The sequence below is a fragment of the Paracoccidioides lutzii genome, assembly GCF_000150705.2.
Source record: "Paracoccidioides lutzii Pb01 unplaced genomic scaffold supercont2.7, whole genome shotgun sequence".
NCBI lineage: Eukaryota > Fungi > Ascomycota > Eurotiomycetes > Onygenales > Ajellomycetaceae > Paracoccidioides > Paracoccidioides lutzii.
In genome coordinates this window covers 1,003,976-1,017,340 of record NW_015440953.1, presented here as the reverse complement: position 1 = coordinate 1,017,340, position 13,365 = coordinate 1,003,976, and the positions used below count along the sequence as shown (strand labels likewise).

At 51.8% G+C, this 13,365-nt stretch overlaps 5 protein-coding genes across 5 annotated transcripts; 2 read left to right on the top strand and 3 right to left on the bottom strand.

Annotated features, from left to right (window-relative positions):
• Positions 1 to 319: 319 nt before the first annotated feature.
• On the bottom strand, positions 320 to 2,381 carry PAAG_03615 (large neutral amino acids transporter small subunit 2; the record flags this gene model as incomplete). The annotated part of the gene is made up of 2 exons (XM_002795024.1): positions 320 to 1,177; positions 1,299 to 2,381. The coding sequence occupies 2 exons, from the start codon at positions 2,379 to 2,381 to the stop codon at positions 320 to 322; spliced, it is 1,941 nt and encodes a 646-aa protein (XP_002795070.1).
• A 1,373-nt stretch (positions 2,382 to 3,754) lies between these two features.
• On the top strand, positions 3,755 to 5,011 carry PAAG_03614 (hypothetical protein; the record flags this gene model as incomplete). Its single annotated transcript, XM_015845020.1, has 1 exon — positions 3,755 to 5,011. One exon carries the CDS (start codon positions 3,755 to 3,757, stop codon positions 5,009 to 5,011), a length of 1,257 nt encoding a protein of 418 aa, XP_015701994.1.
• Positions 5,012 to 5,331: 320 nt separating this feature from the next.
• PAAG_03613 (phosphoserine aminotransferase) lies at positions 5,332 to 6,766 on the bottom strand (the record flags this gene model as incomplete). The annotated part of the gene is made up of 2 exons (XM_002795022.1): positions 5,332 to 5,904; positions 5,978 to 6,766. 2 exons carry the CDS (start codon positions 6,764 to 6,766, stop codon positions 5,332 to 5,334), a joined length of 1,362 nt encoding a protein of 453 aa, XP_002795068.1.
• Positions 6,767 to 7,726: 960 nt separating this feature from the next.
• On the top strand, positions 7,727 to 10,181 carry PAAG_03612 (homoaconitase; the record flags this gene model as incomplete). Its single annotated transcript, XM_015845019.1, has 2 exons — positions 7,727 to 7,732; positions 7,806 to 10,181. 2 exons carry the CDS (start codon positions 7,727 to 7,729, stop codon positions 10,179 to 10,181), a joined length of 2,382 nt encoding a protein of 793 aa, XP_015701993.1.
• Positions 10,182 to 11,315: 1,134 nt separating this feature from the next.
• PAAG_03611 (hypothetical protein) lies at positions 11,316 to 12,824 on the bottom strand (the record flags this gene model as incomplete). Its single annotated transcript, XM_002795020.1, has 4 exons — positions 11,316 to 12,047; positions 12,191 to 12,259; positions 12,373 to 12,408; positions 12,477 to 12,824. 4 exons carry the CDS (start codon positions 12,822 to 12,824, stop codon positions 11,316 to 11,318), a joined length of 1,185 nt encoding a protein of 394 aa, XP_002795066.1.
• Positions 12,825 to 13,365: the final 541 nt, after the last annotated feature.

Sequence of the window (13,365 nt, the reverse complement as noted above, 5' to 3'; positions counted from 1 at the left end):
ATATATGCTTGATGTCTTTCATCGTAGAATGCATACCTGTGTATGGACTAACAAATATATTAACTGAATATATATGGGTATTGTCTCATTCCCCAAGCAGAAGTTCACAATCACCTGCAAAGCGCAGCATGATCTCTCTATCCCCTAAATAAATGAACTCTTCGTAAGGAACACCTCCCTAAAACCTGTCTCCCAGCACCTAAACGGGAGGAGAATAAAACGAGCATTAAAAAAGAAGGAAGTAAAACAATGAATGAAAAGAAAGGGAGAAAAAGTAAAAAAGAAAAGAAAAGAAAAAAAAAAATAAAAAATTGAACCCTCACGCCCGTTCCCACCTCTTCCAAAACTTCCACCAACCCACCCCTTCCACCCCCTTCACCCCCTTACACCAACTCTTCCCATCTCTCTTCCCAATCATCCAAAAATAAACCGGCACCCCCACCGCATTAAACCCAAGCACCAGAAGGGTCTTCAACGGCTCCGCAAACACCGCCCGACTAAGCAAAAACAAGCTGACGCAACAAAAGATAATCGGCGTCGTAATCCACGTCTTATACGGCCGTTCCAAATACGGCTCCCGGATCCGCAGGACAATAAGCCCCAGCACAGTCAGGAAATAAAACGTATACCCAGCCACGCCGTAGAAGGTTACCAGCGTGCCGAATTCGCCCACGATGATGTACAGGATTATCAGCGCGCTGTTGAAAAGCAGGGCGTTGATGGGTGTGTAGCCGATACCGATGTCGTCGCCGAACAGGCGGATGAGCGCCTTGTGGAACCAGGAGCGATGGCGCAGGCGGCGGCTGCTGCTGCTGCTGACACCCGCTGGCATGCTTGCGGAGCCCGCCATGCCGATTTTCCCAAAGAGGGAGGGCAGGTAGCCTTCGCGCCCAGCGGCGTAGACGAGTCTTCCGGCCGTAAAAGTCGTCGCGTTCAGGGCGCCAAAGCAGCTGGCAGAGACGACCAGGGCGAAGACGAGGGCGCCGATGGGGCCAAAGACCTTGCCGCCGAATTGGACGGCGATGGTGTTTGTGGCGTTGAGGGTGGTGGAGGGAAGGACGAAGAAGTATGCGACATTCGCGAGCATGTAGCTTAGGATCACGGCCAGCATGGAGGTGTGAACTACACGGGGCAGGTCGCGGCTGGGGTTTTTGAATTCGCCGGTCACGTAGTTTGTCTGGTAGTTAAATTAAAAAAAAAAAAAAAAAAAGGGTTTTGCTGCTGGTTAGCCAAAATGCGAGGGTTGTTGTTACAAAACGGAGAGATTTTGTAAACATGAGTGAAAAAAATATACGTACGTTATCCCAGCCGTCAAACGCCCACAGGCCCGCATATAGTGCTACAGCCCAGCTTGAGACGTCGGTGCTGGTGCCCTCGAACCAGCTGGTGGTCAGCCATTTCCGGTCTGCCTCATCTTTATACGACAGACCCGTCGCAGCAACGACGATGCCAATAACAGTAACACCCAGCAGCGCCAAAAACTTGAAAAACATAAACATATCCCCGATGCGGGTAGCCAGACGCGTGGATATGCAATTCACACCCGTCACAATCAGAAGCGCCAGAATAGCCACGCCTTTATTAATCCAGGGGTTAACCGTCTCGACGTCAGCCCCTACAATGGCACGAACGACGTATTCGCCAAATATGATCGAGATAATCGCGGTGGAACCGGGCTTTAGGACAAACACCGCAGACCACGTAAACAGGAACCCCGTCAGCTCCCCAAATATTTTAGCAAGGTACACCTGCGCACCGCCATTCAGCGGTATCGCCCCTCCCAGCTCTACATAGCTCGCCGCGCCAGTCCAGGCCAGCACACCCGCAACCGCCCACACAATGAGTGAGGCACCGGGGGATCCGGCGTTCGAATTGACCTGGCCCGGCGACGAGAAGACGCCCGATCCGATAATCAGGCCGATAATCAACGACAGTCCATTTAGATAGGAGAGGGTCTTGTGCCGTTCCAGCAAGCTATCGGCGGCCGCATTGTGTCTGTCTAGCGAGAACACGGAGGGTGCGCCTAACTGTGTATACCCGCTGACGGTCTGGGAGAGGGGGAAGAGGGTGCTGCCGAAGTCGAAGGCGGAGGAGACGGAGTAGGAGCGGGCGTTGCGCGAGTGGGAGGTAGCGGAGGTGGCGTCGTACAGAGGGGCTGAGGAGAGGGGGTCCTGGAAATCGAGAGAGGCTTTGCGCGAGGAGGAGATTCCGGAGGGGCTGGAGCTGCCGGATTGGTGTTGTTGGTGGTGTTCGTCGGAGTCTGAGGGGGGGCTGGAGGAGGAGGAGGAGGAGGAAGAGGAGGCGACGAGGGAGGCGAGTTCGAGAGAGTCGCGGGATGGATCGCCTGTTAGCCGTTGTGGGTCTTTAAAGGAGACGGTCATGCCTTTTTTTTATTTCCCCTTGCAGAAGGTTGTTTGTCGGTCTAGCGTCTGGGGAGTCGAGAAGCTAGGAGAGCGGAGGAGAGGAGAGCATAGGAGGCTGACGGGGACGGGGACGGGGACGGGGACGGGGAGGGTTATGAACAACCCTGCGCCATTCGAGGGGGAAGGGGGGTGGGTGCAGGTTGAGAGTATTAAATCATGAAATCATTTAGCGAGCTAGTTGACTATGTCGCGTTATGTTTATGTCGAGATGTTCGAGTCGATCCAGGTACTTTGCTTGTAGGTAACTAACTATTTATTTCCCGGGCGGTTGATGGAGAGAAACAAGGTTCTGACATGAGGTACAGGCGAGATACCTTATAATTACGCAGTATTGTATGGAGATGCGGGTACCATTGGGGTACCCCTGAGTTTGCGCCCGACTGCCAGGTTTCGGGGCAAATTCAACGGGGGGAAAACAGAGTGAATTTGATAAATACATTTCAAGCATTTTCAACTGACGGACTTATTATTCTACGACTGAAAACTTCGAAGGTTGCCGACTCCGTGCATGAATGGAGCAAATGCCCTACGGATAAGAGATTATATAGGACCCGTTTCCCCGCAGCGTTTGTCGAGATGAAGGTCAGCCGTGGCTACAGCATGGATGGATTCCATTTGACCAGCAATCCGCCCTGCACATTGCTGCTTGTCGTTGGCAGAGGGGAATGGGGGAAAAGCGATGGAGTTGATTATCTCTATTACCTCGATCCCCCCTTATTTCGTTGTCTCTTGTGTTGCTTTCTACTCTCTATACGAACACCCGCATGTCTCTTTGCGGATACAACGGCCCATTGGTCTTTCAGTTGAACTTCAGCTTTGCTCTGCTTACCTCCAGCGCTTCATAGGTATTGTTGATAAGCATCAAGAGGAAGAGCTTTGTTTCTTAGCTGTGCCTACGGGGACTGGGATTCAGGGATTCGACACTTGACCAGAAAGTGGGTTGACTCGAGTTGCTCATTTGATTCGTATACAACATTTCTATTTTTGAAGTAAAGACTGTATATTTATATTTTTAGCCACTTCAGATTGACAGGTAAACAGTCCTGGAGCACGCGACAAAAACTTTTCATGAAAAGTGACCGACCCGGAGCCCAATAAGCTTGATGGTTTAGGTGCCTTGACGCCGAAATCCACAGGCTTCGGTTAGTGGTTGGTCCCTAGGCTATGGGTAAAGCACCCCTAACTTTTTGCCCCTGGAGTGACTTGCGCTGTACACCTCCGTGTTTTCTTTACTAATCCTCTTGTTCTAGTTACCCAGGTGCGGTGGTTATATTTAGTTGCATACAGTCTTTCTATCTTTCTCTCCTCCCCCTGTTATGCTCTCCGTGTAAATGTCCCTCCTCACTCCGCCATTGCGGCCCGCCCTCTTCCCTCCGCCCTGTTATCCCGCCGCAAAACTCATCCGCCTCTCCAGACCCCCCTCTCCCCCCCCCACATCCCACTCTCCTCGCCATGCCTCCACAAACACGTCATCCTCACCCCCTAAGCAACGAACATGGCTACGAATCACCCTAGTCACCGCCCTCGCTGCCGCCATCGGTGCCTACATGCGTTACCAACAAGACTCCTCCACCGCAACCTTAAACCCCTCCACGTTCACAGAGTACGAGCTCGTCTTCAAAACCCCCGTCTCATCGACAAGCAGCATATTCACCCTACGCCCCGTGAAGAGCGGGCACAGCAGTGCCGTGCACAAAGAAGCCTGGCAGCGGGGCCTGTGGAGCGTGCAGTTCAAACAGCCACAGCTGCAGATCGGGAGAGATTATACGCCCTTGCCGCCCACCTTTTCTCAATCGGAGAAGTCGGATAATGGCGAAATGACCGGCGACAGTGCCCTGCGCTTTCTGATTCGCAGAGATCCACACGGAGAGGTGTCCGGATATCTACATAACCTGCCTACGGGCGCAAGGGTGGATGTCCGCGGCCCGCGGCTGGAGTATGCACTTCCGGCTGACGTGGAGGAGATTCTGTTCATTGCGGGTGGGACGGGGATTGCGCCGGGCCTTCAGGCTGCATACACCTTGTTTAGGAAAAAGCGACGACCAGAATCGTCGGCGAGGATGCATATATTGTGGGCTAATCGACGGAGGGAGGATTGTCTGGGCGGCGTCGGCGATAGCAGTTCTGCTCGGCCAGCTCCTGGGTCGTCGAACTCGTGGTGGAAGCGGATTTTCAGCAGCAGCAGCAGCAGCAGTAACCCTGTCGCCGCCGAAGATGCTGTGCCTAGGGAACGGGACAATACAGAGAACAGCGCTAGGAAAAGCATTACGGTGCGGCATCTTGAAGAGCTGAAGGCGAAGCATCCTGGCCTGCTTACGGTGGATTATTTCGTGGATGAAGAGGGGTCTTCGATTGGGAAGGAGTCTATTTTGGATTTTACGAAATCGGGAAAAGTTGCAGAGGGAGCCTCGCGGACGGAAACGAGTGCTAGGCGGGGGAAGAGGGTCATTCTCATATCCGGTCCCGACGGGTTTATAAGCTACCTGGCTGGTCCGAAGGTGTGGAGTGGCGGACAAGAATTGCAAGGCCCGCTGCAGGGTATTATACGCCAGCTTGACTTGAAGGATTGGTCTGTATGGAAGTTGTGACTGAGAATGACCAACAGAGAGAGTCTTGGGATTTCGACTCTTTGAACCTCTTTCTCTATTTCCATTTCCTTTTTTCGTATCTAGTTGCTTGTTGCATAGCGTTGGAGTCTGGTTGAATCTTCCTCCAAGATCTACCATTATTTTTCATTTTATTCTCCCGCCCAATACGTTGAACATCTAACATGGGCTACTGTTATGTTGAAAAAAAAAAAAAGAAAAGAAAAGAAAAGAAAAGAAAAGAAAAGAAAAACATAATAATCCCATCTTAAGTGGGCGTATTCCCGCTCTCTCTGCCACCCAGGTCTGAACACACACATTCCTCACTCCCGCCCATTCGCATAATCCTCCAGATAAACCACCAACTTCTCGACATTCTCAACAGGCACCGCATTATAATTGCTAATCCGTATCCCACCCACGCTCCGATGCCCTTTCAACCCCTGAAGCAACTTCTTCTCCGCCCCAACCAGGAACTCCTTCTCCTTCTCCGCATCACCGCCAGAGACACGGAAGCAAATATTCATCCGACTTCGCACGTTCTTCCGCGGCACGATACCATATATCTGCGGATATTTATCCAGCGCTCCATATAAGAGCGTCGCCTTGTGGTTCGCAACTTCCTCTTGTCCGCCCACTTTCTTGTCTCCGTATGTCTTCACCAGATGGGCGATGACCTCGCCAGCGATCCAGAGGTTGAAGATGGGCAGGGTGTTGTAGAGGGAGTTGTTCTTGGCGATGGCGGCGTAGTCCAGCACTGTGGGGCCGGGTAGGCTGCCGATTTCGAGTTTGCGGAGGAGGTCTGGGGATGGAGTTGCGGTTTGAGGGGGGAGGAGGGACTTGCGGACTATGACAAGGGTGATTCCGGCGATGCCCACGTTCTTTTGGGCTCCAGCCTGTAGGCATTATGAATTTGATAGATTAGCGTATGATGTATAATAGATAAAGCCATGGTAGTGTGACACTCACGAAGATGACCGCAAACTTCCGCACGTCAATCTTCCTACTCAGGAAGTTCGAACTCATGTCCGCGACAACAAGCCTCTCATCGTCTTCCTCCTCACCCTCCCCGTCCCGCGCTTCCAATACAGCCGGAAACCCAGGGAACTCGACCCCATCCACCGTCTCATTGTCACAATAATAGACAAAAGCCGGCGCGCTACCCTTCCCGCCCTCCCTCCTCGTCTTCGTAAGCCTCCACTCCTTCTCGTCCGGAATAGTCCCGAATTTCCCGCCGTTCTCCTCCCTCGCATCAACCGCAACATTGACAAACCGCTCCCCGCACAATCTCTTCGCCTCCTGCATAGCCTTCAGCGACCACGAGCCCGTAACCAGATAATCCATCCTCAGTTCCTCCCGCACCATCCTCTTCAACTCCCTCTCCACCCCCGCCTCATCCACATCCTTCCCCTCAGCGGCGGCGGCGGCAGCAGCGGCAGCAGCAGCAGCAATCCCCCTCCTCTTCCTCTCAACCCACACGCCCACTAGATGATACACAACGGCACTAAACTGCCCACACCCCCCTCCCTGCATGAACAAGATCTCATACTCGTCCTCAGGTATGTCAAGCAGCGTGATTAGATTCGCCTTCGTGTCCGCGAGGATTTGGTTAGCTGTGGGAGAGCGGTGGGAGATTTCGGCCAGTCCCAGGCCGCTGTCCTGGTAGTTTGTCAGGACTGCTGCGGCGGATTCGATGACGGGGGTTGGGAGCGGGGCGGGGCCGGCGCCGAAGTACGAGACGGAGCCGCGGGGTGGCATGGTTTGTTGTTTATTTTTTTTTTTTTTTTTGTTTTGTTTTTCTTTCCTTTCTATATTGTTGTACCTATCTGCTTCTCATTTCGTCGTTTTTTCTTTTTTTTTTCTTGAGCGGTTGAGGTCTGAAGGGGGGTTGCAAAGATGTAGATATAGGATTGTTGAATGCGGATTCTAGTGCGAGAGTGGTTACTCCTGCTGCTCTGAAGGTCCTCTTCCCCTACGGCTATGAAGGTCCCCAATGGATCAACCTGTCTTTAAACTGGATGGGTGGTATTGATGGTGACCTCTGGTTTCGAAAAGATAACAATGTCGAAAGCGGGTGGGAGCTTTTTCTAAGTTTTATGAATTGGTCTTTGCACGGGTTCCTACTATTATTATTTAACACACGAAATGATCCCTGTGTCAATGAACTCAAGTTCTCTGCTAGAAGCTACTAAAGCTGCATTGGGGCACATCGTTGGCAGCTGAAGACTGAGGATAGCGATTGAGATTTTTACTCCGCAACTGTATTTCTATCCAGGGGGAAGCCAATGTGTACTTCAAAACGACAACTTGTCTTATTCTTCCTCATGTGTTGACCGTTGGAGTCCGGCGGGCCATCATAGTCACGTGACAACAATACATATTCTCCGTTTGAGCGCATATGATTGGACCGAATGAATGACTACTGCATGACTCATAAACATCACATGACTTTCCCTCCTGAGTTTTTGGAAGGAAATCTTGGCATGCTTGGCATATTTGTCTGTTGTGCAAACAGTTTCTTATGTAATCCCGCGCTTCTCATTCGCTTGCGGCGAAATAAATTTTGTCTCTGGGTTATACAAGAGTGACCCGGAACAAACGAACGAACGACGACAACGACGACGCCGATGACAGTGAAGGAGGAGAGTTAGACCTCCCCTCTTTTGATGTTTTAGGCGCAGCGCGAGGGGGGGATATCATATCAGCACATCTGCCATCATGATTGTACATCTACCGATATCACCGCCCAGCAGTGCACATCCTTCAATTGAAATTACGCTAATCAAAACTTTTGCAGACTCGATCTTTGGCCGCCGCATACGGGCCTCGTTTGCTCCCGCGGCGCCAGCTATCAATCCCATCATGCTACCGTCCATTCTCTGCCTCCAGATGGACCCTCTCTCCAGACGTCTACCATGCACAGCGTGAGGACCCTGCAGCCTCGGCCATTCTCTCATCCATCGAATCCTCCACGGCCGCAACCCCTGTGCCCCAGACACTGGTTGAGAAGATCGTCCAAAGGTTCTCCGTTGGCCTGCCGCAGGGCAAATATGTGCGGTCCGGTGACTACGTCACCATCTCCCCCTACAAATGCATGACACATGACAACTCGTGGCCCGTCGCGCTGAAGTTCATGTCCATCGGTGCATCCAAGCTGCAGGATCCCAAGCAGGTCGTCATGACCTTGGACCATGACGTGCAGAATAGATCCGAGAAGAATCTGCAGAAGTATCGGCAGATTGAGCAGTTCGCCAAGACTCATGAGGTGGATTTTTATCCCGCGGGCAGGGGGATTGGGCACCAGATCATGGTTGAGGAAGGGTACGCTTGGCCAGGCACTCTTGTCGTGGCGTCTGACAGCCACTCGAACATGTATGGGGGTGTGGGATGTCTGGGTACCCCAGTTGTTAGGACAGACGCTGCCAGCATCTGGGCAACGGGGAAGACATGGTGGCAGATCCCCCCCGTCGCAAAAGTCACCTTTACAGGTGTCCTGCCCAAGGGCGTGACGGGGAAGGACGTCATTGTCGCTCTCTGCGGTCTTTTCGACAAGGACGACGTGCTCAACCATGCCATCGAATTTGCAGGATCAGAAGCAACCATGAGAAGTCTAGCGATAGATGACAGACTTACCATCGCTAACATGACGACAGAATGGGGTGCTCTGGCCGGTCTCTTCCCCGTGGACAGCGTCTTGAAAGGTTGGCTGAGATCGAAAGCCACAACCGCTGCCATGTGGGGCTCGTCTGTCGACGGACTTCCGAGTTCTGCAAATACCCGCTTCACCCACCCACTGCTCGATAAAATGTTTGAACAGCCCCTTGCCGCAGACAAGGGAGCCCAATACGCCAAAGAACTCTATCTAGATCTCTCCACCCTCCCCCCTTATGTCTCAGGTCCTAATTCCGTAAAAGTCGCTAGCCCGCTGAATGAGCTGGAAGCGCAGGACATCAAGGTTAACAAAGCCTATCTCGTCTCGTGCACTAACTCCAGAGCATCTGACCTCGCCGCTGCCGCCAAGGTCTTTAAGGAAGCCGCTGCAAAGAACAACGGCAAAATTCCGAAATTGGCAGATGGTGTCAAGTTCTACATCGCAGCCGCTTCCATCCCTGAACAAAAAGCTGCAGAGGAAGCAGGCGACTGGCAAACGCTTATCGAAGCAGGAGCAGAACCACTCCCAGCCGGCTGTGGACCTTGCATTGGTCTTGGGACCGGTCTTCTGGAACCAGGTGAAGTCGGCATCAGCGCCACCAATCGCAACTTCAAGGGACGGATGGGAAGCACAGATGCTAAGGCGTACCTTGCCAGCCCTGAAGTGGTAGCCGCCAGTGCACTAAGCGGCAAAATCAGTGGACCGGGCTGGTATGAGAAGCCGGAGAGTTGGACGGGTGTTGTCCGTGGCGAGGGCGACGGTGTCAAGGAAGAGGACCGGATGCTCACGGCCGAAGAGGCTATCGAGAAAGTCATTAACCAGCTTGACAACATGGTCGAAGACGCCGAGAAGATTTTCGGGAACGAGTCCTCTTCCTCCTCGACCTCAGCCACCGCATCCCCACAACAATCAAAAAACTCATCGGACAACTCCTCCTCCCTCACAGAAGTCTACCCGGACTTCCCCTCCCGCGTCTCCGGCGAGATAATCTTCTGTGACGCCGACAACATAAACACCGACGGCATCTACCCAGGCAAATACACCTACCAAGACAACGTAACCCGCACCCAAATGGCCGCCGTCTGCATGTCCAACTACGACGCCTCCTTCTCCACCCTCGCGCGCCCCGGCGACATCCTAGTGACAGGCTTTAATTTTGGCTGCGGCAGCTCTCGCGAGCAGGCCGCCACCGCCATCCTGGCCAAGGACATCCCGCTCGTCGTCGCGGGCAGCTTTGGCAACATCTTTTCGCGGAATAGCATCAACAACGCACTTATGGGGCTGGAGGTGCCTCGGTTGGTGTCGCGGTTGAGAGAGGTGTTTGGGGGCCAGGGGAAGCTGACGCAGAGGACTGGGTGGAAGTTGACGTGGGATGTTAGGAGGAGTTTGATTGAGGTGCAGGAGGGAGAGGGGGGCCCTAAGTGGACGCATCGGGTCGGTGAGTTGCCGCCTAATGTGCAGGAGATTATTGCGCGGGGTGGGCTGGAGAAGTGGGTTAAGAATGCGATTGCGGAGTTGTAGGACTTGGTGTTGGGTTGTTGTATGTTTTGCTTGTTTCTTTTTTATGCTCTGCGAGCTTTTCTCGTCTGCGAATATTCTCCCGCGATACCATGGGCTCCTCTTCGTCTTTCTCTTTTTCTCTTATACATTTTCATCTTGCATATATCGTTTCGATTTTGGTTGTCGTGTCTTATATCACTAGACTTGAATTTTTTTTTTTTTTTTTTTTTTTTCCAGGTATCTTCCATTGGATTTAAAACACGGAAGACGGGATTGTTTTCATGTTTCCCCCCCCCCCCCCCCCCCACCATGATTGATTTTACCATTACGAATGAAAGCCTGCGTCCATGCCCTCTATATGAAGGCACGCATGAATTCTAAGAACGTTATTTAGCATTTTCTCTTTTGCCCGGAACCATCCACATAACTAATATTACAGCGGTTTTCCACCCAGACAGAACGAGATGCCATTCTAAATCAGCCACTTGCGGTTTGTATCTTTCCCTTCTATCCCTGAACCTTGAACTATACACCGGTTTCCGCCAGCCTGGTCGGTCGGCAGAAATCTGCCGAATGTTACTGTCCAATCGGTGGGTGGATCATTAGGATCATTATCGCTTCATATGCACAACTATGGATAACTGCGCTCTCTCACGCGGCGCCACTGCATATATACACGTATATTTGGATAGTCATGTTTATTCATTACTTTGCAATTTTAGACTCGTATAGTTTACTTCGGGTACCGCTGACTACCTAACTACGCCCAGAAGATATGCCAATGCAGAATGAACAGCTGCATGTTTTTGTTATGGAGACCCAAATACATTGGCAAAATTGTCCAACGAGGAAAACTTGTTTTAAATTGAATTTATTTACATGTTATGTTCGCTTTCCTTCTGACTGAGCTGATTTTGCTCACATCTTATACAGGTCAGCACCAATCATCACGACTAACCGCGATTATTGAGCCAAACAGAGAAGAATTGGGGAATACGAAAAGCTCAATCGGGCAGGAAATATTATCAAAACAGATCCATGGATAGCATCAATATATACTGGCAATCAACCAGAAAAAGGATGAAATCAGAAAAGGAGAAACAGAAGAGGAAAAGAAAAGATTCTAATCTTCCGGTTTATCCGATGCTACCCCCCCTATCTGATACTCGGAGACACAGACGCAGAGGGATGATGAACAGTCATACCCCCTTCCAACTCCACAAACCCACCCGTATCCCCACCACCAGCTAGCTCATGCGGGGTATTTTCCACCCCGTCCCCCACCTTGGCTAGATTGCCTACATTACCGGCTTCACCGGAACCAGAGCCATCCCAACCCCACTGCGATCCCGGAGAAGCATTATTACCATTATTGATAAACACACTGCTGAGATGCCCAGTGATATGTGGCGAATTCTGCGAACTGATATAGCTCATATGTCCCGGCTGCAAATTCACGGCAGGGACACCCATTTCGCTGGGCGGCGGATGCAGACCGATATCACCACCACCACCACCACCAACAACACCCCCATTACTCTTCCCGCCAGATGACCACCCTCCCAATCCACCACCACCAGTGATACCCGATGGCAGCGGCCACCGTTTCGTCCGGTCCGTGCGCCCATCTTTAGAATGGAGCCACTTGCGATAGATAGCGTTGCGGCCCAGGAGGAAGAAGAGGGAGGCCAGGATGGCGATGCCGACTACGCTGCCGATGGCGATGCCGGCTATGGCGCCGCCGCTTAAGGGGTGGGTGTGCGGGGGTGCAAGCGTGGGACTTGTTCCTCCCTCGCGCCCTTCGGCTGGCGCGGTTTCCCAGGGCTCTAGTTGGAATTTGGCTGCTAGGGCTTTCTTTTGGTGGTCTTCGATGGACATGGTGGAGTTCTGGAGTGGGAGGAAGTAAAGGAGATGAGGGGGAGCGGGGTTAGTTTACGAACTGGGTTGTGGTGGAGGTGCGGCTTGATTGGGGGGTTTTGTTGGGGGAAATTGTTGGGGGGCGGAGGGTTGGAGAGATATGAGGGACGTACTGGGTTTATGGCGCCGACCATTCCGTTCTTCATGCATGAGCCTATGGCGGTGCAGTAGAAGAATGTCGGCTGGGATATGAAGGTGTCAGCCTATTGAGCTGCCTTTCGCCTTTCCCAAGCCCCGTTCGAAAAAGCAGCAGTCCGTGCAGAGTATGTTTGTCCAGAATATGGGTACCACTCACCTCCGTGGTATTGACCGTCCATCTCCATGTCGCCGGCTGAGAGAATCCCAGATACGTCCGTTAATGAGACTGCACAAAACAGAACAGGACAAAAGAAAACCCACTCTCTCAAACCCCCCTAGCTGAAAATGTCCCGAATAGAACACATCCTTGCTGGCCGGCATACACGGCGCGTCGAAATCGGCCCTTACAACAGAATGGTTCGTCGGATAGAATTCGAAAAGGATCACATCGCCAACATCGGCTTGTACGCTGTTCGGCACATATGCGTGTAAACTGCTCTTCGGTCCCACTGATACCGTATGCGTTGCTGGAGTTTTTGTCGACGACGACGACGATCGTGTGGTCAAATCCTTCGTGTATTCAGATGTGAGTGTTGCTGGTAACGTTCTTGTGAATGTGCCTATTCTCGTTATTCCTAACGTTGAACCAATCTTTTGAGCGTCACCCATGCTTTGATGAATTAATTCGATCAAGACAGCTTCGAATGCCTTTTTTTTTTTTTTTTTTTTTTCTTTTTCTCTTGGGTTGGCCGATTGGGATTGGAGATGCTATCCTATTTAGTCGGGGCGGAGATGGGGATGGGTGTAAGAATGGGAGCAATGGTGGCTCTGAGTGAAGGTTCAAAGAGAATGAATAATCAAGCAGCGGAAACTGGAAACGGGGGCCAACGAAGAGGTAGAGAATAGAGCAAGGAAAAAGAAAAGAAAAGGCGATGCCGGGACGAGGAGACTGAGGAGAGAAAGGTACGGTTCGACGGGGCAAATCTGTCTCCTGTTGGTGGGCGGTACCCTGAGTTGCTGTGGGGGATAGATATCTCTGAATGAAATCTATCTCAAATCCAAATCCCTACTTCGACTCAATTGACTTTCGAGAGTGCAGCGGGGAAGGGAAATTGTCATGGTCATCAAAAACAGGCCCTTTTTTCTTTGTTTTGCTGTTTGTGTAGCCAATCGTCAGGCCTTCGTCGTTGCGACGAAATCTAGAAACCCT